General features: G+C 44.4%; 2 protein-coding genes across 7 annotated transcripts in view; one reads left to right on the forward strand and one right to left on the reverse strand.

Moving 5' to 3' along the window:
* Positions 1–879: 879 nt before the first annotated feature.
* Positions 880–14,888, reverse strand: EAF1 (ELL associated factor 1). Its single transcript, XM_007166995.2, has 6 exons — positions 14,630–14,888; positions 12,686–12,780; positions 10,751–10,887; positions 8,903–9,093; positions 7,007–7,240; positions 880–4,165 (listed from the first exon to the last, which is right to left on the reverse strand). Exons 1-6 carry the CDS (start codon positions 14,730–14,732, stop codon positions 4,119–4,121), a joined length of 807 nt encoding a protein of 268 aa, XP_007167057.1. The 5' UTR covers positions 14,733–14,888; the 3' UTR covers positions 880–4,118.
* Positions 14,889–14,904: 16 nt separating this feature from the next.
* METTL6 (methyltransferase 6, tRNA N3-cytidine) overlaps positions 14,905–27,683 on the forward strand; it is a 50,546-nt gene continuing 37,767 nt past the window's right edge. For 3 of the 6 annotated variants that reach the window (XM_057545053.1, XM_007166991.3, XM_028161992.2), the window contains exons 1-4: positions 14,986–15,152; positions 15,821–16,234; positions 17,130–17,261; positions 25,038–25,208. In XM_057545053.1, coding sequence (XP_057401036.1) covers positions 16,010–16,234; positions 17,130–17,261; positions 25,038–25,208 — 528 coding nt within the window. In that variant the 5' untranslated portion in view covers positions 14,986–15,152; positions 15,821–16,009. The other 3 variants (XM_007166993.3, XM_007166994.3, XM_007166992.3) reach the window with 3 other exon arrangements.

Below are 27,683 nucleotides of genomic sequence, written 5' to 3' on the forward strand. Positions count from 1 at the left end.
CTGTCAAATCCCAGGCACAGGAAGGAGCCCAGTCAAGACCAGAACTGTCCAGCCACGTCCAGCCTAAATTGCGGAATAAACGCTTATTATGTTAAGCTTCGAGCTTTGGGATGCTTTGTTACACACTCTTGTGGTGGCAATAGTTACCTGAGGATCAATAGTCCCTTAGGTGATGGACATGCACCACCGCTTCCCCACTGAGAGTCCTGGCTCAAGTCTCCCACTCCCACAGGAAGACATGGGAGCCGGGTGTAAGATAAGCAGCAGAGGATTCCTGGCCTAGTTCTCTGAACGCGTAATTGTCTTCAATCCAAATCTACTGAGCACCCAATAGGTCAAAGACGCCACAGAGAGTTTAAAAGGAACGTGGTCACTTCCCACCTAGGGATTTACAGCTATCAGGGCGCCAAGACCACAAGATAGGTGTGGGCATCGCTGCATCCAAGGTGCGGAGGGCAAGCAAGAGGCAGGACCAATTCCAGACTGTGAGTGTCGACTGGGGCTCAGAGGTGTACACGTGTCCTTCTGTGCAGTGTGGCATTCCAGGGGGAAGGACTCTAGCGAGCTAAAATGACTAGGATACATGTCTAGGGATTCAGTTTAACCCCTGCACGGTTCCCAGACCCAAAGCTAAAAGCCTGCCTTTCCAGACCCAGTAAAATGGCCTCAGATGCCATGTGGCTTGCTAAAGCCACCCTTTAGTTTTGAACTTCACACCTTTTAAAACTGAAGTGTACATCCTAACGATCATAAACACCAAATTAAAAGGGAATCAATTTAGATAATTAGGCTTAAGCACAAAGTATTCTTAAAAGAACCCTACATTTTTCACTGATTCCTAGATTGATTTCTAGTAAGAAAATAAAACCCACCGAGATATGAAGCGTATTGCTGACCTTCATTTTTTTACTTAAATATAGTGATCTTTTAAGAGAATAAACCAAAAACACTTTACAGCAAATACTTTACATAAATATAAACGTGCATGTCTACTTCATAATTAAGCAAAATAAACTTTCAGGCATAAGATTTTAATAATCATTAAAGAATGAGACAATGAACCCAAGACAAAAATAACAGGAGCAACAAAAAGACATTTCGTAACGCTTCAATTGGTCTTGTCATCCAACCTACTGGTTAAGGCCTGAGTTTCATGAATCCTACCTTCCTCGCCAAATGGAAATATTCAATTTGGCTGTACCTAATGTACAGCCACATAACAGACAGCTACTCTCTCAAAATAATGCAATAAATACATCACACGCACACACACCATCGCACACACACCCTACTTAACCAGCCTCTCAAATAGGGAACTAATAAGGATTTTGGAATTTTCAAGTTTTCCCACCCCTGAAGCACATACACATTAATACCACACATAGAAAAATATGATTCTGCTACAGAAATGAGTGGCATCATGAGAAACCTCTAGCTTGTTAAGTTTCCCCAAATCACGCCTTTACTGTGGCTTGCTTGCCCTGGCTCCTCAGGTGCTTCGGACTTCAAGTCTTCACACCTCGCCGTATGAACCACAGCGCGGCAGACGTGACACAGAACAAAGAAAAGGCAATTTTAACAATTCAGTTAGAGACTTCAAAACCACGAAAATCAGAGTGGATAGCTTCCAGCTGTCTCCAGACACCTGGAATGTTTCCTCTACGTCTGCCCTCTGTGCTCCACTGGCTGGTTCTCTGCCCCCTTCCCACCAGGCTGTGAGCATCTATGGGTCTGTTCCTGTGCACCCTCTAGGGAACAGAGATGACCACGACGGTGCCTGCTTTGAAGGAGTTCACACCAACCAGAGCTCGAGCAAGAGGAAGGTCCGTGTGTGCACACAGTACTCCAGCTGGTGAAACCAACAGAGGAGGAGTCCATGAAGGGGGCACCCACAGAGACCCCTGAGTGGGGCTGGGGGAGGGGAGAGTGACAAGGCACGGAGGCAGGAAGAACAAGTCCAGTTTGGCTGGCAGGAGGGCACTCGTGAGAAGTAGTTTACGAGGCCAGATTCTTCATTTCCAAAAAGAAAAGATTCCTTACTCTGCTGGCTAAAGCTGGAGGGCTTGGGGAGGGAACCGCCAAAGGCTTTTGTGCAGAGAACAAAACGGGAGCTGTGCTAGCAGATGTTAACAACCGTGCAGGGCCGGGCAGGATGGATGACGGGGAGAGGGTCTGAGCTCAGAGAGCCTAACTCACCAAGCCCACTGCCACCTGCAAGCACTTCCTATAGAAACAAACATCTTGACCCGACAGGCCCCAAACCGCAGTTCTGTCTACATATATCAAGACTCTGGGAGGAAAAAAAAAAAGAGAGAGAGAGGCTTAAATAGATTATTTATAGTTCAAGTTCCTGGAACCTGCCCCAGCTTGAGCAAGTTAAGAGCAGTGAAACAATTCTCACATCCAGTAACAATTCAAGTCTCCCAACCATGGCCTTCGGCTTCCCTGAGCTGTCATTACCAAGGAATTAAAATGCAAGGATCAATTCATTATAAGTAAGTTCCTACCTGCCGTGAAGTCCACTGAAGTCTCATAACGGGCTGAGAACCCAGCACAGGGCACTGGCGTGGACCCCTGAGTGGCGCCTGGCGGAGTGGCGTGAGCGTGCTGCCGGCCCCCCTTCGCCAGCTCACTGGGGTCACTGTGTGGGTCAAACAGGTGACTCTGCAAGGCTCAACTCTAAGCCTCCACCACGGATCATCTAATTTCTTTCTAGGTCCAGACTGCTTCCCTCCACTAGCTGGGGAGGGAGAGGCCACCTCGAGGAAGAAAAATCACTCTTAATGTTCTTGATACCACTGAACCAAAGCAGACAGAAATTTCTCAGGACACAGTCATTCAAATTACAGAAATGGGCTACTCCATACTAATTATGGGACAACTTATCACACATTTGCTGCATACGGAACATTTACTAGTCACCAGTTTCCTGCAACAACAGATTCATCTGGAAACTGCCCACTGCAGAAGGCAACCTTGTGACTTTCTTCTAGTTGCATATAAAAAATACAAATCAGTTTGGGAGTCAGGCACAAACAGTGGTACAAAAGCATGAAGAGAAAAACCTTATCAAAACATGTGCTCGTTTCACACTGCACGACTCCTATCCAGATTCTGGTCTGGAAACCGGCTGCCAGCTCATTTGCTCAAAGAGGCTTCTTCACCTCACCTCTCTTCCACTCCTAGTCCCCCACTGAACCTACTGAAAGAAACACACTCATTATGGATCCACATGCAACTAAAAGCCTCAATTTAATCGAGTCACATGCATCAGCACAGTGGCTGCTGGTTTAATCTGCTCCCCAAGCCTCATGTACTTAGGGACTGTTTGGATCTAAACTGGAGCTAGAAGTAGCCAACACCTCTTTCTTTTGGAATCCAATAAAAGCTCCAATGCACAACTGTTAAGTCCCATGTGTAAGAATCTCTGGTTCTAGTAAGTGAGATTCAGGGACGGGAGCGGTGGGAAAAGCCCGGACTGGGGGCAAGACACTGGCCCTAAACCAGCAGTGCGCAGACGAGGGGCTAAGCCAGCAGAGCTCCGAGGTCCCCCCAGCTGACACTCTCGGACTCCATCCTGAAGTCCATTTCTACACAGGCTTGTCAGGCTGGGTCAGACAGAACTTGCTCACCACTTTGTGTCAATAATTGAAAGTGGTTTAAACATGTGTCTATGCTGCAGTTTGAGGTTTCCCTCTCTGCCCACCCCTCAAAGACTGTGTTTCACTTCACTGGTGCAGACCATTTGGCCAAGCTGGTAGCTGCTGAGGTTTACAACTGGATCACTGGTTAGGTGAAGAAACGGCCTTTGAGTAACCTAAACCAGGGCACGTTTGTCTGTCTTTCGTTAACAGTGTTAACCAAATAAGAGATATAATTCTGTTAGTTCTGCTATAGATCTACTTAAAACTTTGAAACGTGACATTGTTCAAAAATTACACGAGAAAATCACCCATCACCGCTATGTTAAAGATATGCACATCTGAGTGCTCCAGAGCCTCCAGCTCCTCCTACAGTCACTGATCCCCACATTTTCCTCTCGGCGCGGACTCCACGCTAAAGCAGCCCAGTCTCGCAGCAGATCTGTGCACAACATGTTGATTTCGAAAGATCCAGCTCTAGTCATCACTGTCACTGCCAGACTCACTCAACTGCAAGTCATTTCCTATAAAGAGAAAACAAAATCAAACCCAAAGTACACAATTTAAAAATGACTTCCCCACGGTTCTTTGGTTGACTGCTTGGGCTCTCCCACTACAGTAAAACCAGGCCAGTTCCATTTAATTAGGGAGGAAAACTGATTTGGCTCAGTGACAGAACTGGTGCAGTCAACGTTTTAAAAGAATTGCTATTTTTGGTATCTGCAAAGCACAGCAATACTGCTCTCTGGGATAAAACAGGGGCGGGATAGGCTAGACAGCTTTCACATGTGTCAATAAATAACAAAAAATATTTATAAATAACTGACTCACTGTCTAGTAGAATTGTTCATATTAAGTTGCTTTATAAAAGTGAAAATAATACCAAGTTGGGCTTCCTGTTAAGGAAGCTGAATACTATTTATACTGTGCGTACCAGTCATATACTAATAAAGTACCCCCCTGACCCCTCTGGCCAGAATCTTCACGTTACCTTACACCACAAATCTGAACTAACGAGCTCTGTAAAGCCTCAAAGTTTTGTCCAGTGTGTGACATTTAGGTTTTAGGAGTGAAGAATGTAAGTTTTCCCATCTAATATGATAAGAATAACAGGACCCCAGTTGATACCACTTGGAAAGAAGAAAAGTGAACTTCTGTATTTCTGGATTACTAATCTCTAGGCCACCTCTCCTCAAAGTTTGTTCTGAGAACCCTGGGGTCCCTGAGACCCTTTCAGAAGGATTCGACCTGAGGGCCTCTCTTTTCTAACTACATATTTATGTGATGCCACATTTTCTTCATTTACTTCAACCTAAACAACTTATGGCAACAGATTGAATGCAGAAGCAGATGTAAGAATCCAGCTTTGTACTAAGCCAGATGTTAAAGAGATCTGCAAAATTTTAAAGCAATGTTACCCTTCATATTAAATATTTTTTGATTTTGAAAATTTATGTTTCATAAAACTGTTATTTTTGTTAACAGGTGATGGTTTACTGTTGTTCTTTTAGACGAATTACTATTTTAAGTATTTCTCAGTTTTAATTTCTAATATGGTAAATATTGATAGATATAAGCTACACACACAAAAGCTCTCTGGGGTCCTCAGTAAGTTTTACGACATAAAGAGGTCTGAGACCAAAAAAGGTGACATCTGCTGTTCTAGACGTGGGGCAGGTGATGGGATCAACACCAGCTGACAACCTCCAATCAGCAGAGCTAAGCGCCATCACTTACAAAGAAGGTGACATGCACATAAACAGGTCAGTGTAACGGAGCTGAAAACCCTGTTCTGAAATTTCTTATACAATCAATTTGACCCAGGTTCAAACTGATCCATTTGTTTTTTGCGGGGGAGAAGATATAATACACATTACCATTCAGAAAAACAGTATTATCATTACTCTGTATGTTTTCACATTAGGGTTTACCAAATTTGCGCTATTTACTGTGATTTTAGGGTTTATAAATTGGTTCCAGTTGACAATCCTGGTTTAAATAACTCCAGTACTTTACTGTATATGAGGTATGCAAAGATTAAGATCTTGCCACGGAAGAGCCGCGGGCCAGGAGGACGTGGAGCCATGAAGAGCTAACAGAAGTTTACGGCGCGGTTAGGTAGGTAAGATGCACGGAGCCATTTTTGGCTCTTTTCTTCTAAGGAATAGTTTAGCACTGACTGGGCAAAATGAAGAGCTGAGTTATAGCCACAGTAGCTGTCTGGTCGTTCTCCACTGTGAATCCCAAACTCGCAGTGTGAAACTCACTGTCCCAAGCCAACTGAGAAGAGCATCAAGTATACCCTGACATCCAGAAGCTGGGCCTGTGTTAACAGGATAGCAGATAACAGCCTTAACTGATGTCACAACAGCGCTGACCTCACTCAGATAGTAGAGTGAGGCCCAGCACAGTGGTTCTCCACTGGCACTGATTCCAACGCCACAGGGGCATCTGGCAATGCCGGGAGACATTCTGGGTTGACATACTGGGGGAAAGCAGGAGGTGCTCCGCCACCTAAGTGGGTAGAGGCCAGGGATGCTCTTCACCGTCCTACAAGGCTGGGGCCGGCCCTCACAACAGGGGTTTACCTGACGTCTACAGTGTGGAGCTGAGAGTGACCTCTGCCCGGCCCACAGGAGCAGGGTTACCTAGGCTAGCCTCCCCGCCACTGCCCCGACCTTCCAGCCTCCTCACAGGAAGTCAGACCGGAAGAGAACATCCAACTCCAGGGAGTCGGGAGAGAGGAGGGCGCGGAGAACCTGCACTCTCCCCACCTCCAAGACAAAGACATTTGTTTTTGTTCTCCCCTGCTTTGCTTTACCACCAACTGCACTGAAAGCCACCAGATGCTATAATGTCCCTTCCTTCCCTCCTGCGAAGGCTAGCTGGTCACCAAACACCTTCTAAGGGCACAGGTTCCCAACTCTGTGGGCTGTGGGATACCGCACTCTCACGGCACTGGGCTCTCAGGACTGTACAAAACCTGGAGGTGGGGGACTGGGTGGGGGCAGGCGGCACCCCTAAAGCCTGGTACATGCAAAAGTACAGAGCCCTGCGGCTCACGTTTCAGCACTCTCCAGAATTCACAAAACCTAATTTGTGCCAATAAGGAAAGAAAAGAGATGGAACAGATTTCTAGTTTTGTGCTTTTTCTTTTTTTTCTTTTTTTTTTTTTTTTTAACTGTTTGGTAACTTACTCCTTTCTGCTTCAAATTGTCTTTGTCAGGACCCTTTCTTATGCCTTAAGTACCTTCAGGTTTATAGACTCTGGTGTAAGATAAACAGAAGCTCCAGCTCTGGCCTGACATTCCCTCTGCCCACCCCCAAGCCCCCGCCGCGGCCCAGAAGCGGGAGCGCACACTTACTGAGGGTGCTCATGAGCTGGTTGCTGCCTTGCGGCCGGCCGGTTCCGTTGGCGACGGCCGGCCTGCTGTTGTAGGGCTGCTGGTGTGACGGCTGCGGAGGGGACACGGGGCCGCTGTCCTCGCCTCCACTGCTGGAGCTGTCGTCATCGCTTCCTGACGAGCTCTCGGAGTCTGAGGAGCTGCTTCCACTGCTGCTGCTCATCTGTTCAATGATGTCCACCTCGGCCCTCAGCTCTGCAATAAATGACGGGACAGGGGTCAGCGCATCAAGCCTCTGTAAACACTAAGCTGGCAAAACCAAGAGCAACGAGGAATAACTGAAAAGGAACTCCTGCTTCTTGAGTCCTTAAAAACAAACAAAATGACCCAAACCAAAACCAACAAACAAAAACATCGAACATGTCTCCAGAGAGACAATGGAGACATTTAATTCACCCAAAATAACCAAAAAGCAGACTGTTCCAGGATAATGATTCTTCTGAGAAATGAATTGTCTATTTTGCCTTTATCTACTTTAAAAAAAAAAGAATTACGAATTATGGGATTAAACACCAAATAAGAGAAGAGCAATGTTCTGCTCATGGGCTGAGAAATACCTGACCAGGAACTGGAAGGTCTGAGCGCTTGCTCTGGATCCACCTCTAACCATCAGGGAGACCCAGGTGGAAGGCAATGAATAGTCCAAGATGCTCTGGAAAAAGGAAGGGCCACAGCAGACAGCCTCTGGGGGCCTTTCCAGCTTTCACGTTCCACAGGTAAACAAGGCCCGCAGGAGGAGCCGTGGTGGCTGAAGAAAGATGGTGGGACGACATCCCTCCTCTGTGCTTTTACACATTTGACTTACAGCCATGCCTTCAGGTACCGAAATTTTAATAAATGTAAAGCAGGGAAGGAAACACATGTTCTACCTGACCATTTTAATGTGAGTGAGTACGTTAACGATTCCCCATAGGCTACATCAAGGAAGATGCCAGATTTTCCTGTCCAAACCTACCACGAGGCCTTAAATGACTATGGTTCCTTTAAGCATAACTGGCAACAACCACTCATGGTCCAATTCCTGTTCAACTAAAGTGAGAACTTCCATAGACAGCATTCCAATATCCATGAGAAAAAAAAAAAAAAAAATCCAGAGGCTTAAGAACTGTGTACCACGCAGAGAGTGATCTCGTTTGTGAAAAGACAGTTATTTCCACAAGGTGGAAAAGGCAAACTTCCCAAGGGCAACTTTTTATCTTTTCCTGTTTACCACTGTTATGGATTTAATTTTGTTTCACAAAACTTCACAAATATGAAATATAACACTTACTTTCATAACTTCCTAAGTGTCTGGACAACTAAAACCATCCACTGTGTGGGGGAGAGAGCCAAGGTGAGTTCCTCTGTCTTGGTTTTACCTTGGAGAGCCTGACCAGACCGCTAAGTCCTTCTAGGCCAGTGTCCCCAGTGTCCCAGGAGCTATCATATTTACGCACCTTTGTTAATACAAAGTAGTGATAGTGGAATTTAACCCAGACACTATACTAACATTGGCACACTTGGTTTTTACCCCCAGTACCTTGTAATTCTCTTCTTTCAAAGCCTTAAAAGGTGTGCCGTATGGACCTTTAGATGGCAGGCAGGCTGCTTTAAACCTCAGGCCTCTAAGCAGAAAGCTGCGAAGACAGCCACAACTCAGGTCACTCTTCCGGACTCTCTCTTGTCAAACGAGCCAAGTGAAACCGCGCCTCCCCGCCCCGCCCCGCCCCGCCATCACCTGTGGAACGGCGGGCCCTGCGGAAACGGTTATGATGGTGGAGAATGCCCACGCCGCCGCGTACGTGGCCTTGTGATCCCCACAAAAACATCAATACCCTCCTCCAAGTTGCTACCATGGCTCCAGAAGATGCTCTCTACCTCTTTTGATATCATCCAGCTGAGGTTCAGGTGAGGGGTTATCCTTCAAGGGAGAGGTTTTGGGTCCAACCGGAGGCTTTGTTGGAGCTCTGAATGGCACAGGTGGCGGAGGCGGTGGTGGCTGTGATGGCTGTGGGGGACGCGCAGGCTGCTGTTCCATTCGGGCCTGGATTCTACTGCTCCCCTCAGCTCTGAAACGAGATATGGACTTTAAACTGGAGGGGCAAGAACAGTGGTTCTCAGATCTGCCTCGCTTACCAAGCACCTGGAAGTCTCTGCAGAACCCCAGGCTCTTTACAGACAGCTTCAAAATACCGATATTTGTTAATTTTATCACACAAACTACTCATTCTACTGCATTCCAGTTCTGCACCGTGCACCAGAGACACAGAGATGAATAAAACAGACTCGCTGCCCTCATGGAGCTCACATTTTATATCAAGCAGCAGGTAAGACACAGAGGTGGGATATAGTGTGATTACGAGAACCCATTTTAATAACGGAAAATGTTAACTATTCACCTTGTGCGCAGTATAAAGTTACAATTACACGTGATTTATTAAACTAGCTCTTGAAATACTGGCCTGTTAGCAATTTTTTCCATTATCTATTTACTGCTTGCTCATTTTGTCACAGGCCAGCTCTTGCTGGCAGGCAGGCAGGCAGAGCACTCCACCCCAGACCAAGGAAATGCTACCCGTTAACAATTTCTTTTGTAAATGGACTAGCTCAGCATTTTTCAAACTTTGGTGTCCACACAGATCACCTGGGGATCTCGTTAAAGTGCAGATTCTAACTTAGTATGTCCTGAAATTCTGCACTTATAAGAAACACCTAAGTGATAAAATACTGCTAGTTCCCAGATGACACTGAGTAGTAAGTCAAACTCCCACAATCATCAGCTCTCAGAGGCCTAAGAGCAGCACCTGGTTGGTGGAGGTAATCAACACAAACACACTGTGAGTCACAATCTCACTGATCCTCAGTCTCGTCGTGTGTGTGTGTGTGTGTGTGTGTGTGTGTGTATGTCTGTGTGTGTGTGTGTGTGAAAGGGTAACACCACCACCTTTTCAAAAGTTATTTGTAAAGATTAGATAATACACGTAAAACATCTAGCACAGTGCCTGGTGTGATAATAAATAAACAAAGTACCCTCAATAAATGGTAGGTACTTTTACTTTTTGTGGAATGAGTAAAGAAAAATGGCTTGAGGAAGCATAAACAGAAAAACATCAAATACTCTCTTTAAAAGTTAATTACTCTATTACAATAATTACTGTATTACAATATAAAGATGGAACCACTGGGTTACTTCTATTTATAGAATGAAATTTGACTTTAAAGTAAAATCTAACTGGCTTCACATGACACGTGTAATGTCTGTTGAATTAAAAATTAAAGAGAGCTCATTATTCAAAAAAAATAGACAAAGCTTTACTTTGGTGTAATAATGACCTCAAATGTACCTTGTAAAAATTTAACATTTTCACTCTAATAAAGAATATATATTATTCAATTACTCTTTCATAATTTTAAGTCTGTAAATTTAAACCTTACCCCTTGATGGTACTATATCAACAATCACGAAATTAATAAAATTGATTTAATCATACAGTACACTCCCTTCCCCAATGTTTTCTATGTTTCAGGTCTTAAAAGCATTATCCCTCTTTATTGCCTTTGAGGAAAAGATATTTTATTGACTTGTCTGAGAAGAGAGAGGTGGAGCTGCTGAGACTGCCAACAGGACACGAAGCACCCAGGTTCTCACATCCTTATAAAATAACTGAATAGATAATGTAAATCAATAGAAACGGCACACTGATCTGTATCTGCTTCTTCACATACCTTGTTTTCTTGACCTGGATGCTGCTGCTGAGCTTTTCCAGCACATATTCTCCAGTGTCGTGGTTGATAATAAGCACACAGTCCTTCTGGTAAGGTCGCTTGTTCCCCTTGAACACAGTCATCGGTGGTGTGGATCCCTACACGCCACAAAAGTACAATTCAGACAATCAAACCAAACACACCAGTTATGAATATCAAAATTGAATTTACAGGTGGCTTTACCTCATCACATCTTTTATCAGAGCTACTCAAAAAGGAACAGAATGAACCGATTTGTATTTTAACTCCTGCTGGCTTCCCAAGCAAAAATAAGCAGGAAATAACAATACAGCAAGAATCTGTGACTGTGCAACTGGCTCTAAGTAATCAAGAAATAAATATAAAATTTTTAAATTACTGTACGTTTTTCCAGGGATTTGGGAAATGTTACAAATAATGGTAAAATGTGAACAGAGAAACATAAATTACGTATTACGTGTCTGACACTGAGAAGAGCTCTCACTATGAGCAGTAAAGCTAGTGAGTGACCTCCGCACTTCCTTGTAATAGGAGAGTCCAGGCTTCCCCCCATGCCAAGTAACCACAGAGCATTCTCCAACGGCAGCTCGTTATTCTGGCTGGTTCACAGTAAGTACATCATGCCACTCACCCGCTTAAGCCCCTGAATCACCCATCACTCTAAGGCCAAAGAAGAAAAATCTTTAAACAAGCCACCTGGCCCTTCCACCGTGCCCGGCTCCACTCACCGCAGGCTCTGCAGGAGCTGGCCTTCTCTCAGACCCAAGCTCTTTCTTGCAGGGATTTAACAGGGCTTCTGCCTGCAACATCTCACCCTCTCCTTCCCTTTTAATTATTCAACCTTCAAATCTGCTCAAAGGTCACTTCCTCAGGGAAGCCTTCCCAGATTTTCCAAAATAAGTGCTACGCTTTCTTATATTTATTTAAACTCCCTAAGGGCAAGAAACGTGCTTGTTTTTTTCAAGACTGTATTCTCAGTACCTAGTAGTGAGCCAGCACCCAGTAGGTGGTCATTAATATTTGTCAAATATAGCATTTAATCCTCTGTATGGAATCAGAAACTGCTTGGCTGCTTGACTCCTTATTCATACAGTAAAAATTAAGAGTTAGAAGAGACCTTAGGGACCACTGATCTAACCTCTTCATTTTACATTTGGGAAACTAAGGTCCAAAGGGAGATGATGTAACTTGCCAAAGGCAACAAGTAATGAGATAGCAGTTTGAACTAGCAGACAATAAGTTTTCCCCAGCACAAAGCTTCCCAGGTCTCCCTGTCCAGAGCCTTTTCATTCTATCACTGGTTACCGAGAACTGATGTTCCAGGACAGGGCTGGGACATGCACTGACCCATGGTCATTAAGAGTATTTTGTCTGATCCTTTGGGCTTTGTGATCAGAGCGCCGCCTCGGGCAAGGCTTCTCCATTCAGCTTTTAATCGGTTCCTCAGCTCTAAATGGGCTGAAGGCTCTGCACCTCTGGTTTCTGCCTGAAACCACCAGCCTGCACATCACCCCTTGCCAGACTCATGACCCGTGTCGACCCTGCTCCTGCCCTCTGCACTCCTAAGCTGCTGCTTTACATCCGCAGGGCACCTGGGCCTTTCTCTCTGTAGCTGCTGGGGGGAAGCTACGTGTGTCTAAGGGAGGGGCCAGGTGTCCACACAGAAACCTTGTCTACTCTGGGACAAATGGGGGAAAAGGGAGCTTGGAGAAAATGACAAAGAATTATTTTTACTCAAGTACCTGGGAAGCATGAATTCTACCCCACCCCACCCCCAAAATTCCTTTTTCCCTTATACTGGCACTTTAGAAATCTAGAAATATTTAAATAGGACGGAAATCAAATTGCAATAACATAGAATATGAGGATTCACTGTGATTCCACATTAAAAGAAAAAAACAATGGGATAAAACCTACAGGGATATGCGGCAGCGTAATTGTGACTTCATCTCCTTTGCCGACCTGAAGCTCTCCTTCACAGGAAGTGTCTATAGATGCCGGCTTAAAGTCATCTAAAGGGAAAGGTAAAAAGCATTTATCCAACAGGTTACTTATGCTAAGGGTTTGCAGGGCATTCCCATGTAAGAATTGAAATTTTTTATAACTCAAATAAATGGAAAATACACACCATTTAGAATTTTTCAAAAAGCTACTTCATTGTGGACAGCTTCTCATATACAACAGCAGACAGAATAATACCATGAGCCGTGTGTACTATCACCCAGCTTCAATAATCACCAGCTCTGGGACAATCTTGCTTCATCTATACCTCCACATACTTTTCTTCTCATTCCCAGTGGATTATTTTGAAGAAAAAAGGCTACAATTTACACAACATTTTATTAAGCAAAGATATCCCCTTCCGCCAAGTGACAGATGAAAAATTAATGTCTTATTATCCACAATGAGGTGTTTTACTAGGGTTATTATAAGGATCAAAAGGAACAGAGCATGTTTTTAAAATCCTGTTATTGTAAAACCCAATATGAAATATGAAAGGCCATAGCACCATATAAGCTGATTTCATTTTGATAGGAACTGGCAAAGATAGGATCTGCCACACCCCAGCTCCATAGCTTTAACAAGGATTACTCCTGTAGATGTTTGGAGCAGAAGGTTGAACTGTATTTCCAAAGGTTAATCCTGCCCATGTTTCTGAATTGCAGTTAAAGCACAGCATGAACAGCCACCTTACTCCCTTTTAACACAAACCTGCCTCAAACGGCAGGCCAGGTGCTTCTGTGAAGTGTCTTATTTACATTCCACCTTGCCCTTCACTCTGCTAAAACATCAATTCAGTAAACTGCTCAGGAAATGACGCTCTTATCATATTCCCAATACCCTCCCTGTGAAAGGGCTGACCTGCTGTCAGTAGGAAGCAGAGTAATGGCCTGGCAAGTGACCACAGGAAGATAGAACTGCATTATCTAACACACCCTCTTCCAAGGTGTTGAGTCACGTGTAGGAGGAGCTCCTCTGACAAAAACATGTCTTAACCAGCATTGGGGCTACCAGGAAGGGAAACCAGGAGCCTGTGAATCACAGCGCGATGCTCAGTCAGCCAATTCTTCACCCAGGACACAGAGTGGAAAGGCCCTCTCTCAATAGAGTCTGTAATCATGGAGAAAAAGAAGGTCCAGCGTAATGACTATCTCCACATTCCTTAGGCCTGCTCGCTCCTGCTTCCAAACACAGATCAAGCGCTTATTCCTGGTTCTCAAATCCTAATTTTATTCTTCATCCACTAGGGACTTGGTCCCGAGAAAAAGTTGGGGTAGTCCAGGTGACCTCAAAAGACATCAAAATCACACGAAAAGCTAGCATAGAGACATGGAGGAGGGAGCCCTGATGAGGCGCAGAGATGCGGATTCTGGGGCTGCAGAGGGGATGAAGCACTGCGTCAGGGAGGCCAGAACCAAAACGGACGAGGAAAGAAAAGTGAGGAAAACAGGGAAGAAGAGAATGGAATAGGAGGGAGTGGACGCGGATCCCGAGGAAACGACAAGAGTTTCCTTGAAGCGTGGAGACCCCCAGTGGGGTCATGGCGGGAAGGGGGCTACAGAGAAGAGCTGGAGCCCGATGTGGTGTCGCAGCCTTTCAGAAATAAGAGGGGGAACCTCAGCGCGCGGGAGGGCTGGACGCGGCAGGAAAAGGGGCCAATGGTCTTCGGAAGAAAAGTTTGGTATCACGAGGCAGAGGAATAGTGGGAAGGGAGTAAAGTTCTGGTTTGGGAGTGAGCCGGGAAAAACCCGAGGTTCCGGCGGATCCGGGCTGAGAGGAAGGGAGCTGACGCTGGCAGGGCTCCCTGGACACCGGAGGGGCTGAGGGCGGACAGGGGCAGCCGTGGGGGCGCGGACTCACAGCGGATGGTGTGGAAGGAGGCCCGTGGCCGCTTCTCGAAGCTCTCCCCGAGCCGCAGGCAGTGCTCCTCGCGGTCCAGCAGCGGGTTGGCCGTCCCGTTCATGGCACCCCCGGGCCTCGCGCCCGCACCGGTGCCCTCCTGGCGCGCCCGCGGCCCGAGCTGCCGGTACCGGAGTCCGGGGGAGCCGCGCTCCCGTGACAGCGTTCCGGGTCGCGCGGGGATCCGAGCCGGAAGCCACCCACGGCCGGAAGCAAGTCCCGGCCTCCGCGTCCGGAAGGTGCACGACTCTGAGGAAGCTGGGCCCCGGAACTTCCGGCGCCGAGGAGGGAGTTCCGGGCCCGGAGCGGAAGTGGCGGGGCGGTGCCAGGGCAGAAGGACTCTGCCTGAGAAACCCGATTCGAGGTATTTCCGGGGGGTTTGTCCAGTCGAAGGATCTTGCCGCTGTGGCTCCCAAATTTTGCTTCCGAGGCTGGCCTGGCTGAGGGCTCAGCGCGCCCGGCCCCACCCTCCAGGTGAACCTAGGTACTTATGACGGGGCCCCAGCGCGCGACGGACTAGGTTCACGCCGTCCTCTCAGGCCCTGGCGGCCGGGCGGCCCGGGTTATCCCGAGTGTCCTGGGGACCCCACGCCACGCGTCTCTGAGTCTCTTCCTCCCCTTCGCGTGCCGACGGCGGCGCGAGGGCCTCAGTCCCCGGGAAGTGACGCCTCCTCTGGTTCGTAAGACTCAGAGACTCAGGCCACGCGGGCTTAGCTCCATATTCCCCGAAAAACACTGAGTCTCCGGTCCTTGGAAACGGTGACCCTCCTTCTGTCTGTGAATTGACCACCCGCTTCCAGTTCGTGCAGCCGTTGTGGTTGTTTGTAAGACACCCCTTTCACGGACACCGAACATTGATGAACCCAAGGTTTCTCAGTCAGTTCTCGGCAGTGACCTTTTTCTAAACCAGAGCGATTTTTTGTATTAGTTAACTTACTCTGGTTTGAATTACAGTTCTGTGCGTGAGAGCCCTGGCCGCTGAATGTCAGCCCTCTGAAGGCAGGGGCTGTGTCTTGGTCTTTGTGACCTCTTCTATAGCGGGGCAGGGATTTGTGTAAGGTCAGCACCTAGTAAATGTTTGCTGAGTTGAACTGTTAGGTGAAAGAACTGTTGTAGGACCACTAACTCAGCATCTTTAAAAAACTGTTCTAGAACCCCCCCAACCGGAGTCTCATTCTTTTTCCTGCGAAACTCCCGATGCTGCCTGAGGCTTGGACCCAACCTGAGGGACCACATCTGAGAAAACCCTGCCTGTGTCTGCAGTATCCGCTTGAATTCCTCAGGTTGTTCAGGAAAGGAGAATCTCCAGCAGTGTTAAATATATGACCATCAACTTAGGAGATGGCTGCTTTGAAAAGGAAAGGGCTTCAGGCAAGGATTCTCAGCTCTGAAGAAGAGGAGAAACTGAAAAGAGACCAAGCTTTAGTGTCTGATTTTAAACAGCAAAAACTGGAAAAAGAGGCTCAGAAGAACTGGGACCTTTTTTACAAAAGAAATAGCACTAATTTCTTCAAAGATAGACACTGGACCACCAGAGAGTTTGAGGAGCTCAGATCATGTAGAGAGGTAAACTCATATTACACTTTATTTGAGCTGTTCTTCATTTAAAATGTGTAGAAGAGGGGTGCTTTATTGCATTCCCAGGGGGAGTGTGAGATAATTTATGAAACCTCTCAGAGGCTTCATAAATTTTTGTACCTTAGATATACACTGTTTGTCTCAAGTAGTTTTAGCAGTTGCTGAGTTGTATAATACAGAGGAGAAACGACGCTGTAACTGCAGTCCTGTTGTCTAACAAAGGCCAGTCACAGAATTTTGAAATCAGTGACTGGTGGGGCTTTCAGCCACTTCACACCAACATATCAGGCCATCAGCATCATGCTTCTGTATTATGGCAAGAGAAGAAAAAGTAGATAAATATATGCTTTTTTTGTATGCTTTTTTTTGTTAAAAAAAAAGGAGGGGCATTTTCTGTTTCTTTAAAGCTAATCTGAAAGTTGTAAATATTAAATTCATGCTGAATGATTTCAATGACAGGTTCATAATAATAACGATGAACACTTTATCATGCCCGTTTTCTAGAACTTTACGTGTGTTCTGTAACTTTAGCCTTATAATAACATGGTGAAGTTTGGTGTTACAGTTATCCCCACTTGCTGATGAAATTGAGGCACAAAGCTGTTTAAGTGATTTGTCCAATGATAGAACACGGGGCAAGGGGAGGAGTCCAGATTTGAGTGCACGCGGTTTAACCTCAGAGCCTATTCTGTTAACCATTATGCTGTGTTTTCTCCACACCAAACTGCCCAGTGTTGGACGAGGTATCAGTGGCTTTGGGTAATCAGTTCACTTAATTGTCTACTCCATGGGGACAGAGACCTTGTCTCGTGTTCTGGACCTTTTAGATTTTTCTTCATTATGTAGATGTAGTGTACTGTAACTTTGGGTTCTCTTTCCTCAGTTTGAAGATCAAAAATTGACTATGCTTGAAGCTGGCTGTGGGGTTGGGAACTGTTTATTCCCGCTTTTAGAAGATCCGAATATCTTTGCCTATGCCTGTGATTTTTCTCCAAGAGCAGTTGAATATGTCAAGGTTGGTGCACCAGCTGTGTGTTTTGTTATATTTTCCTAGACTTGTTGGACCTGCCTTCTACAGCCATTTGCCCAATTTCAGTCCTCTCCCTGAAGCTAACCAGCTATGATCACTGTGAACCTAGTTTTCCTGTTTACATACATGTATAATACATACAGAAACATAGCAGTATTCAGAAAAGTAGAAAGAAATACCAAACAACATCCTTATCCTTGTATACAGTTTTAATGATTGCCAGCATTTTGCTATGTTTGCTTTATAGACTTGCTGAACTGTTTTAAAGTAAGTTACAAATGTTGACACGCTTCACTCCTAAATATGTATGCCTACATCTTCAAAAAAAATGAGGACTTTTTCTACATGACTACAATATACTTATCATATCTGCGAAAAATAACTGTAATTCCCTAATGTCATTAATACGCAGTCTGGATTCAGATTTCCCCCAATAGTCCCAGGTGTCTTTTATAGCTATATTTAATTAAGGACTACATCTTACACTTTATTATGTACCTTAAATCTCCTTAGCCTAAAACATTCCTGCCTTCCCCTTGACCTTTTCCCCACTGACATTGAATTTTCAGAGAGCAAGCCATTTTCTATAATGAGGTCCCACATTCCAAATTGGGTCTGATTGTTTCTTTTAATCATTGTTTAACTTGTTTCTGTATTTCCTGTAAACTAGAAGTTAGATTTAAATCAGGTAAAATACTTTGGGCAAAAATACTTTAGTAGGTGATGTTGTTTCTTTCATATTGCATCCTACCAGGAGGCAGCAATGTAATCTTGCTGTAAGTGATGCTAGTTTTGATCACTGGGTTAAGGTAGTAACTACCTAATTCCTTTGTTGCACAGGTATTTTCTTTTTGTCACTAACAGATATGTGGGAGATACTTTGGCAACATGCAAATATGTAGTTTTCCATCAACCTTTCACAGTTTTAGCATCTATTAGACTTTTTAAATAGTGGCATCACATTGTACTATAACTTGCTTTCTTCGCTCCATGTTATATCTTGCCGAGTTTTTCATCCTAGTACATGTAGGTCCACTGCATTTCATTTACCTGTTGTAGTATTCCATAGAACGGATATGCCATACTGGAACAATTGCCTTGTTGATAATTGTTCAAATTGTTTCTAATTTTTTGCTCTTACAAGTAGGGTTAATGTAATCAAAATTGTACACATGCCCCAAAACACATGTGTGCACTTATTTCTGTGGTGAATAATAGAATAGAATTCCTTGGAGGAAGGATACATGTTGAAATTTAAGTAGATAATGCCAAGCTTCCATCCAGAAAATTATACCAATTTATAATTTCACCAATAGTATAAAGATATTTTTTCCTCTATGCCCTTAACATTTGACATCAGTCTTCTTTGTATCTCCCAATCTTATGGGCAAAAAGTACTGTCTCCAATTATTTATTTATTTATTTTTGGCTGCGTCACGTCTTAGTTGCGGCATGCGGGCTCTTCGTTGCAGCGCACGGGCTTCTCTGTAGTTGTGGTGCACAGGCTCCAGAGCACGCGGGCTCAGTAGTTGTGGTGTGCGGGCTCTCTAGTTGTGGTGCTCAGGCTTGGTAGTTGTGGTGTGTGGGCTTAGTTGCCCCACGGCTTGTGGGAACTTAGTTCCCTGACCAGGGATCCAGCCCACGTCCCCTGCTTGATCTGTGACCCAGGATGTGATCTATCCTGGAGAATGTTCCATGTGCACTTGAGAAGAAAGTGTAATCTGCTGTTTTTGGATGGAATGTCCTATAAATATCAATTAAATCTATCTGGTCTGTTATGTCATTTAAAGCCTGTGTTTCCTTATTAATTTTCTGTTTGGATGATCTGTCCGTTGGTGTAAGTGAGGTGTTAAAGTCCCCCACTATTGTTGTGTTACTGTCGATTTCCTCTTTTATAGCTGTTAGCAGTTGCCTTATGTATAGAGGTGCTCCTGTGTTGGGTGCATATATATCTATAATTGTTATATCTTCTTCTTGGATTGATCCCTTGATCATTATGTAGTGTCCTTCCTTGTCTCTTGTTACATTCTTTATTTTAAAGTCTATTTTATCTGATATGAGTATTGCTACTCCAGCTTTCTTTTGATTTCCACTTGCATGGCATATCTTTTTCCATCCCCTCACTTTCAGTCTGTATGGGTCCCTAGGTCTCAAGTGGGTCTCTTGTAGACAGCATATATATGGATCTTGTTTTTGTATCCATTCAGCGAGCCTGTGTCTTTTGGTTGGAGCATTTAATCCATTCACATTTAAGGTAATTACCGATATATATGTTCCTATTACCATTTTCTTAATTGTTACTGATTTGTTTTTGTAGGTCTTTTTCTTCTCTTGTGTTTCCCACTTAGAGAAGTTCCTTCAGCATTTGTTGTAGAGCTCGTTTGGTAGTGCTGAATTCTCTTAGCTTTTGCTTGTCTGTAAAACTTTTGATTTCTCCATCAAATCTGAATGAGATCCTTGCTGGGTAGAGTAATCTTGGTTGTAGGTTCTTCCCCTTCATCACTTTAAATATATCATGCCATTCCCTTCTGGCTTGTAGAGTTTCTGCTGAGAAATCAGCTGTTAACCTTGTGGGAGTTCCCTTGTATGTTGTTTGTCTTTTTTCCCTTGTTGCTTTCAGTAATTTTTCTTTGTCTTTAATTTTTGTCAATTTGATTACTATGTGTCTCGGTGTGTTTCTCCTTGGGTTTATCCTGCCTGGGACTCTCTGCCCTTCCTGGACTTGGGTGGCTATTTCCTTTCTCATGTTAGGGAAGTTTTCGACTCTAATCTCTTCAAATATTTTCTCGGGTCCTTTCTCTCTCTCTTCTTCTGGGACCCCTATAATGCGAATGTTGTTGCATTTAATGTTGTCCCAGAGGTCTCTTAGGCTGTCTTCATTTCTTTTCATTCTTTTTTCTTTATTCTGTTCTGTGGCAGTGAATTCCACCATTCTGTCTTCCAGGTCACTTATCCGTTCTTCTGCCTCAGTTATTCTGCTGTTGATTCCTTCTAGTGTATTTTTCATTTCAGTTATTGTATTGTTCATCTCTGTTTGTTTGTTCTTTAATCCTTCTAGGTCTTTGTTAAATATTTCTTGCATCTTCTCAATCTTTGCCTCCATTCTTTTTCCGAGGTCCTGGATCATCTTCACTATCATTATTTTGAATTCTTTTTCTGGAAGGTTGCCTATCTCCACTTCATTTAGTTGTTTTTCTGGGGTTTTATCGTGTTCCTTCATCTGGTACATAGCCCTCTGCCTTTTCATCTTGTCTGTCTTCCTGTGAATGTGGTTTTTGTTCCACAGGCTGCAGGATTGTAGTTCTTCTTGCTTCTGCTGTCTGCCCTGTGGTGGATGAGGCTGTGCAAGTTTCCTGATGGGAGGGACTGGTGGTGGGTAGAGTTGGCTGTTGCTCAGGTGGGCAGAGGCTCAGTAAAACTTTAATCCGCTTGTCTGTTGGTGGGTGGGGCTTGGTTCCCTCCCTGTTGGTTGTCTTGAGGCGACCCAACACTGGAGCCTACCTGGGCTCTTTGGTGGGGCTAATGGCAGACTCTGGGAGGGCTCACGCCAAGGAGTACTTCCCAGAACTTCTGCTGCCAGTGTCCTTGTCCTCACGGTGAGCCACAGCCACCCCCTGCCTATGCAGGAGATCCTCCAACACTAGCAGGTAGGTCTGGTTCAGTCTCCCCTGGGGTCACTGCTCCTTCCCCTGGGTCCCGATGCGCACACTACTTTGTGTGTGCCCTCCAAGAGTGGGGTCTCTGTTTCCTCCAGTCCTGTCGAAGTCCTGCAATCAATTCCCACTAGCCTTCAAAGTCTGATTCTCTAGGAATTCCTCCTCCCGTTGCTGGACCCCAGGTTGGGAAGCCTTATGTGGGGCTCAGAACCTTCACTCCAGTGGGTGGACTTCTGTGGTATAAGTGTTCTCTAGTTTGTGAGTCACCCACTCAGCAGTTATTGGAATTGCTTTTATTGTGATTGCGCCCCTCCTACCATCTCATTGTGGCTTCTCCTTTGTCTTTGGGTACGAGGTATCTTTTTTGGTGAGTTCCAGTATCTTCATGTTGATGATTGTTCAGCAGTTAGTTGTGATTCCGGTGCTCTCGCAAGAGGGAGTGAGCGCACGTCCTTCTACTCTGCCATCTTGAACCAATCTGATAATCTTTTCCTTTTAAGGTACTAAGGTTTTATGTCTTGTTTAGAGGTTCTATAATCACATAGATATGCTTTTTAAAATTTTGGTTATGGTTTTTAATCAATCTGGAAAAAGTTTGGCCATTATATCTTCAAGTATTTCTTCAGCTCTGTTTCCTCTTCTCCTTCTAGGATTCCAATTACTTGTATGTTATACCATTTGTATTGTCTCACAGCTCTTGGATGCTGGTTTTTTGTTTTCAACTTTTTTTCCCTTTCTTCAGTTTGTGTAATTTCTATTGTCCTATCATCAAGTTCACTGGTTCCTCTTTAGGCGGTAGGCATTCCTGTTGATGTGCCTGTCAAAAGCACTCTTCATTTCTGTAACTAAGCTTTTGGTTTTTAGCATTTCCAGTCGATTTGTTTTGTAGTTTCTATCTCTCTGTGAAATTACCTCTGATCTTGCATGTTGTCTACCTTTTCCTTTAGAGCCTTTAATATGTTAATCACAGTTATTTTAAATGTCCAAACCTGTAGTTCCAACGTCTGTGTCATATTTGAGTCTGGTTCTCATGATTGATTGTCTCTTCAGACCATATTTTTTCTTGCCTTTTGGTATGCCTTGTTCTTTTTTGTTGAAAGCTGGCTATGTTATATAGGGCAGTGGATACTGAGGTAATAAGGATTTGTAATAATCTAGACAGGAGTTGGGCTCTATTTGAAGTCTCTTGTTGCTATAGTTACCTGTGAGGTTTGTTGTTGCTATGGGCCTCAGAGACTTCAAACTCCTCTGGTGACTTTGTTTTTGTTGCTCCTCTTGGCTTTGGGTCTTCCCTTTGTGCTGTTCACCATGAAGAGTCTGTCTCTTGCAGCTTTCCCAGCAATCCACTGTTATTACTGGAGACTTGTTGGTAGTATGTGGGGAAAGAGACTTTCTCTAATGTTCTGATTCTCAGTTTTTGAACTACATAATGGACCTGTGTTTTAGGGGTGTGGCCCTCACAAGTGTTTCTGCTTCTCCAGGAATAGAGCTTTTCTCTCCCATCGCTTCCCCACCTCTGTCATCCTCTGTGGTCTTGAGGCCATTCTCTCTGCAGATTAAGACTAGGTCTGGGAAGAGTAGGGCCCTCCCCCAGTGGTAGTGGTACTCCACCAGTGCCCTAAGGATACAGGTCTCAGATGACTTTTCCCCTGCAGGTTAAACCTTTCCTCCCTTAAAGGAGGTGAGAAAGTCCAGCACCAGAAAGAGCACCATTGTCTCTGTGAGAGCCTGGTGATGTCCTTGGTGGAAACACCTGCAAAGGGTGGGAACATCCCGATGGCTTCAGCTGTTTGTCACATTTCTAATTTTCTCTTCCCAGGCTGAAGGCTACTGCCTCAGGTAAGCAAACGCTTGGGTCCTGCGTCTCCCTGAAGGCACCTGTCCCTCTCCAGATTTGGGGATGGCTGGTGGTTCTTTGACCTCTGTTCTTTCATGGGTTCACATAAAGTTGCTTTCTGTCCAGCTTGTTTCCCATAAGGATGGGAGCTATACTCTCCACCTCTCTACATCTCTGCACTGGAGCTGCAAGTCTTTTATTACTCCAAGTGGTCTGCTGTCCTCTAACGGAAGTGGATAGAGCTAGCTGTTCAAACAGTGAATTGAGTGAGAAATTCGTTTTCCATTCCTGATAATTGTCACCTGTATTGTCTACTTTTTTTTTTTTAATTTATTTTTGGCCATGTTGGGTCTTTGTTGCTATGCGCGGGCTTTCTCTAGTTGCGGAGAGAGTGGGCTACTCTTCGTTGTGGTGCATAGGCTTCTCATTGCGGTGGCTTCTCTTGTTGCGGAGCACGGGTTCTAGGCACGCGGACTTCAGTAGTTGTGGCATGCAGGCTCAGTAGTTGTGGCTTGTGGACTCTAGAGCACAGTCTCAGTAGTTGTGGTGCACGAGTTTAGTTGCTCCGCAGCCTGTGGGATCTTCCCAGACCAGGGCTCGAACCCATGTCCCCTGCATTGGCAGGCGGATTCTTAACAACTACGCCACCAGGGAAGTCCCTATTATCTACCTTTTTTTTTAATCTAATTGCCATTTTTGTCATCTCTCTTCTGTCATATACACTACTGATCCCTCTTTATACATGGGTCTGTTTGGGGACTGTGTTGTCTCAGTGATATATTTGTCCCCATTCTCAAACCACACTGTTTTAGTACTTCATTTTGTAATGTGTTTTGATGTCCAGTAGTGTGCCTCCTCTTCCACTGTTCTTCATTTAAAAATCATCTTGGTGGACTTCCCTGTTGGCACAGTGGTTAAGAATCCACCTGCCAGTGCAGGGGATACGGGTTCGAGCCCTGGTCCGGGAAGATCCCACATGCCGTGGAGCAGCTAAGCCCGTGTGCCACAACTACTGAGCCTGTGCTCTAGAGCCCGTGAGCCACAACTACTGAGCCTGCATGCTGCAACTACTGAAGCCCACGTGCCTAGAGCCCTTACTGTGCAACAAGAGAAGCCACCGCAATGAGAAGCCCGCACACCGCAATGAAGAGTAACCCCTGCTCACTGCAACTAGAGAAAGCCCGTGCACAGCAGTGAAGACCCAACACAGCCAAAAAAAATAAATCAATAAAATAAATACATTAAAAACAAAAAAAAAAACCCCACAATGTGATATCACCTCACAGCCATTAGGATGGCCACTATCAAAAAAAAAATAATCTTGGCTATTCCTCAAGATTTTCACTTCCAGATGAATAAAATTTACCTTGTCAAGTTTCTAGAATCTGTGGAGATTCAGTTGAGATTGCATTGGATTTATAAGAGGAGTTATAGGTAGAACTGACACCTTTTCAACATTGAACCTTCCCATCCAGTAACTTTGTATATCTCTCTCTTTATTAAAGTCCTTATTCACATTAAAGAAAAGTTTGATTTTTTTTCCCATAATGCTCTTATACATGTGTTGAAACCATCAACCAAAATGTACCAGGAACTCACTTGTAGTTAAAAAAAAAAAAAAAAGTTAGGTTTTATTAGCTTGCTGCATCAAGGGAAAATATACCCAGAAGAACTGTGGGAGCATCTCAATAAAGGAAGTTGGAAGGACTTCTCATAGGGTTAAGGGAGCAGAGGCTGGTTTTGGATTATCATCCCTCTGGAGTTACATGCTTCTAAAATGCTCAGTTTGGAATATGGGATAGACTGTGTACTCAGTTAAAAATGATTGGTTAATATATTTAAAACAGGTAACCAACAAGGACCTGCTGTATAGCACAGGGAACTCTGCTCAATACTCCGTAATAACCTAAATGGGAAAAGAATTTGAAAAAGAATAGGTACATGTATATGTATAACTGAATCACTCTGCTGTACACCTGAAACTAACAACACTGTTAATCAAATATACTCCAATATAAAATAAAATTTTTTTAAAAGGAAAAACGTGATTTGTTAAAATGAAATCTTGTCTGTTGCAGCAGTAGTGAACATTACATGCTTTAATGTGCAAATGGTTCATTACTCAGTTTTACCCAGTTACAAAGTGATCATTGATTTCTGTGCAGCAGTGTACACATAGAAATAGGATCTCCTTTTGATGCTGCGTTTTTCTCTATGTATCAACGTGGATGTGGTGTTAAAATTATTTTGTGTTTTTCTCCTCTCTAGCAAAATCCTTTATATGACACAGAAAGATGCAAGGTATTCCAGTGTGATCTGACTAAAGATGACCTTCTGGAACACGTGCCCCCAGAGTCTGTGGATGTTGTCATGTTGATATTTGTGCTCTCTGCAGTTCACCCTGATAAAATGCACCTTGTCTTACAAAACATTTACAAGGTTAGTAATTGGGAGCCTGCACTTGAGGGTTAGATGTCCTGATCTTTTCACTTACCTTCCCTCTGCGGCTCACGTGCTGTCTCGATTCACAGAGTCTCCCCGATCTCACGAGGTGGGCTGCGTAGTCAGTGTAGGTAAGAAAGTTCTCCTGCATAAAACATCCACCCTAAATTCTCATTTGCCTGGTGGCCATCGCTGCCCTTCAGAGCTTGGCCAGCCTTGGAGCAGGGATGATTTTGCAGCTGCCTAGGATCTGTGGAGTCTTGCTGTAAAGTGAGAGGAAGCATAGTTCAGTGCACAAGAGCACACAGTCTGGAGTCAGGGTGCCTAGAATCAAATCTGGCTCCCCTAATGTAGGCAACTTCCTTTACCTTTCTGAGCCTCCATTTCATTACCTGTGGAATGTTGAGATGATAGTTCCTAGATCTTAGGATTTGCGGGAGATTATATGAGATGTGTTTTAAGTGCTTAGTGCAGTGCCTAGAAATGGTGAGTGCTCTTTAAAAGTCAGCTGTGGTCGTCATTGTTGTTACTCCCATCATTGTTGTTAGACTGGGGAGAACCCAAGCTGCTTTGGCCACCAGGAGGCTGCTGAAGCACTCAGGGAGTAAAGCATCACTCCTAAGTCATGTGACTCAAGACAGGCCACCTTTTCATTCTTCTCTGGGCCTCAGTTTTCTTGTCTGTAAAATGGGGGTGTCTTTCACTCATGGGGTTATTGTGAGATGCAGGTAAGATCAGGTACGAGGTGCTTTGTAAACTACAATAGAGGCTCTCTTAGCTGTACAAACAGTGGGTAACCATGTTGATTAACTTAAAATCAACTAAGTCAAGAAATGATTTTTAAAAATGGTACCTTCTTACCATAAACATTTTATTATAAGTTAAAATATGTTAATACTCACTTATCATTCTTTTCATGTAGAGCTAAGGCCTTTTCTTTGAGTATGGGGCCATTTATCTTACATAAATCATAAATGTAATAGAGTTTTGGTTTCTTTACAGCAAGAACTTAAAAACAATTGAAAAGTAATATGAGGGCAGAGTCTTTTATATTTTTACCCAGACTTTCATAGTTGATTCTCCCACGCTTAAATAGAAGTTTGTTCAGTGCTTGTTTAACAAGTCTTTCCAAAGTATTCAACATACTTTTCATAGGAAGTAAAACTGCCTTCTGTTCACGTTCGTATTGCATTGTTTATATTGTGTATATAATGATAAATCTCAGAACAGCAGCACGAGCAAGCTTGGGAATGAACACCAGTGACTGATGGGAGCACCAGCTCCCCGGGAGGCCCTGGAGTGTAATGGTGCACCATCTAGAGAGCCTGGGAGCCTCACCTGCTCAGGGGGTCATGGCTTCAGTCAGTCTGTTTACAGAGAGAGTGGAAAGTGTCCAGCAAGCTGAGAAAGTGGGCATTAGTTGAGAGCCTCTGTATATGTAGAGCTGTACATTAAAATTTAACCCTGGTTCATGATGTTTTAAAAGAGTAGTGAGGTAGAAATTTCAAGACGCTGGAAACCTGTTAGGGAATAACTATTCTCACTGAAAACAATTTTTAAAAAAATTCAGATATTGCCACATTGGTTTTAGCCCTCTGCTTGTGAGGTTTTGTAAGGTTTTTTCCTCCTTACCTCTCCTTTCCCTGCCCTGGCATATGAACAGATGAGAACCCAACGTGTATCCACAGATGGGCATGGGACTTAAGCTGGGTAAAGAGGGAAGAGGGGACCGATGGGAGGATCCCTGATTTGATGGCTCAGGTGAAGGTGAAGGTTTATGAAAGATGGGGAATTAGAGAGCTGGAAAAATGGTGGAGGGGGTGGTCGGAGAGTGACTTGTGTGACATTGAGAGTATGAAGGGGTTATACTTTACAGTGTTGACAAGACCTTAGGACATTACTGTGGGAGCGAGTGATTAAGGTAGGGTGGAGGACGAGATCTTTGGAAGAGAGAAGCTCAAATCATTGAGGCCAGCATATTTGGAAGCATAATCCACGTGCATGTTGAAATTGATGGGAATTAAGAATAGAGTAGTATGAGGATGAAAGCATAAACCAGAAGATGCATTCATCATGAAATGGAGGGAAATGACCCTGGAACTAATAGATGACTAACAATAAGGGATAGTGGGTGATATGATCTGATGACAGGAGATTCAGACCTGAGGCTTGGGGAGGAGAAAGGGGAATGCACAGAAAGTAGCAATGGGGCAAGGAGGACCCAAGCCCCATTCCCACGCCCAGTGGTACAAGGACCATGGGAGAAAACACAGCCTGACTTGAGAGGTTGCAGGGAAAACTGCATCCTCAGGGGACAGTCAGGATTTTGTTAGCACAAGAATGTGAAGGGAACATTCAGGATACCAGTGATTTCACTGATGGAGGGTTTTGGGGATTAGGAAGGAGTAGGAGGTAATAGGGGCAGAGTAAGGAGTGTCTGGAACTTTACTGGGGACGAGAGTGCCCACTGTC

The sequence above is a fragment of the Balaenoptera acutorostrata genome, chromosome 4 (genome assembly GCF_949987535.1).
Source record: "Balaenoptera acutorostrata chromosome 4, mBalAcu1.1, whole genome shotgun sequence".
In the NCBI taxonomy this organism is placed as follows: Eukaryota; Metazoa; Chordata; class Mammalia; order Artiodactyla; family Balaenopteridae; genus Balaenoptera; species Balaenoptera acutorostrata.

Coding starts and splice junctions, on each gene's coding strand:
- EAF1 (XM_007166995.2), bottom strand. CDS start 14,732: ATGAACGGGACGGCCAACCCGCTGCTGGACCGCGAGGAGCACTGCCTG. Junction 10,888..12,685: donor TTACGCTGCCGCATATCCCT/GTAGGTTTTATC, acceptor TGTGGCGTGTAG/GGATCCACACCACCGATGAC. Junction 7,241..8,902: donor GCTGGATGATATCAAAAGAG/GTAGAGAGCATC, acceptor CATTTATTGCAG/AGCTGAGGGCCGAGGTGGAC.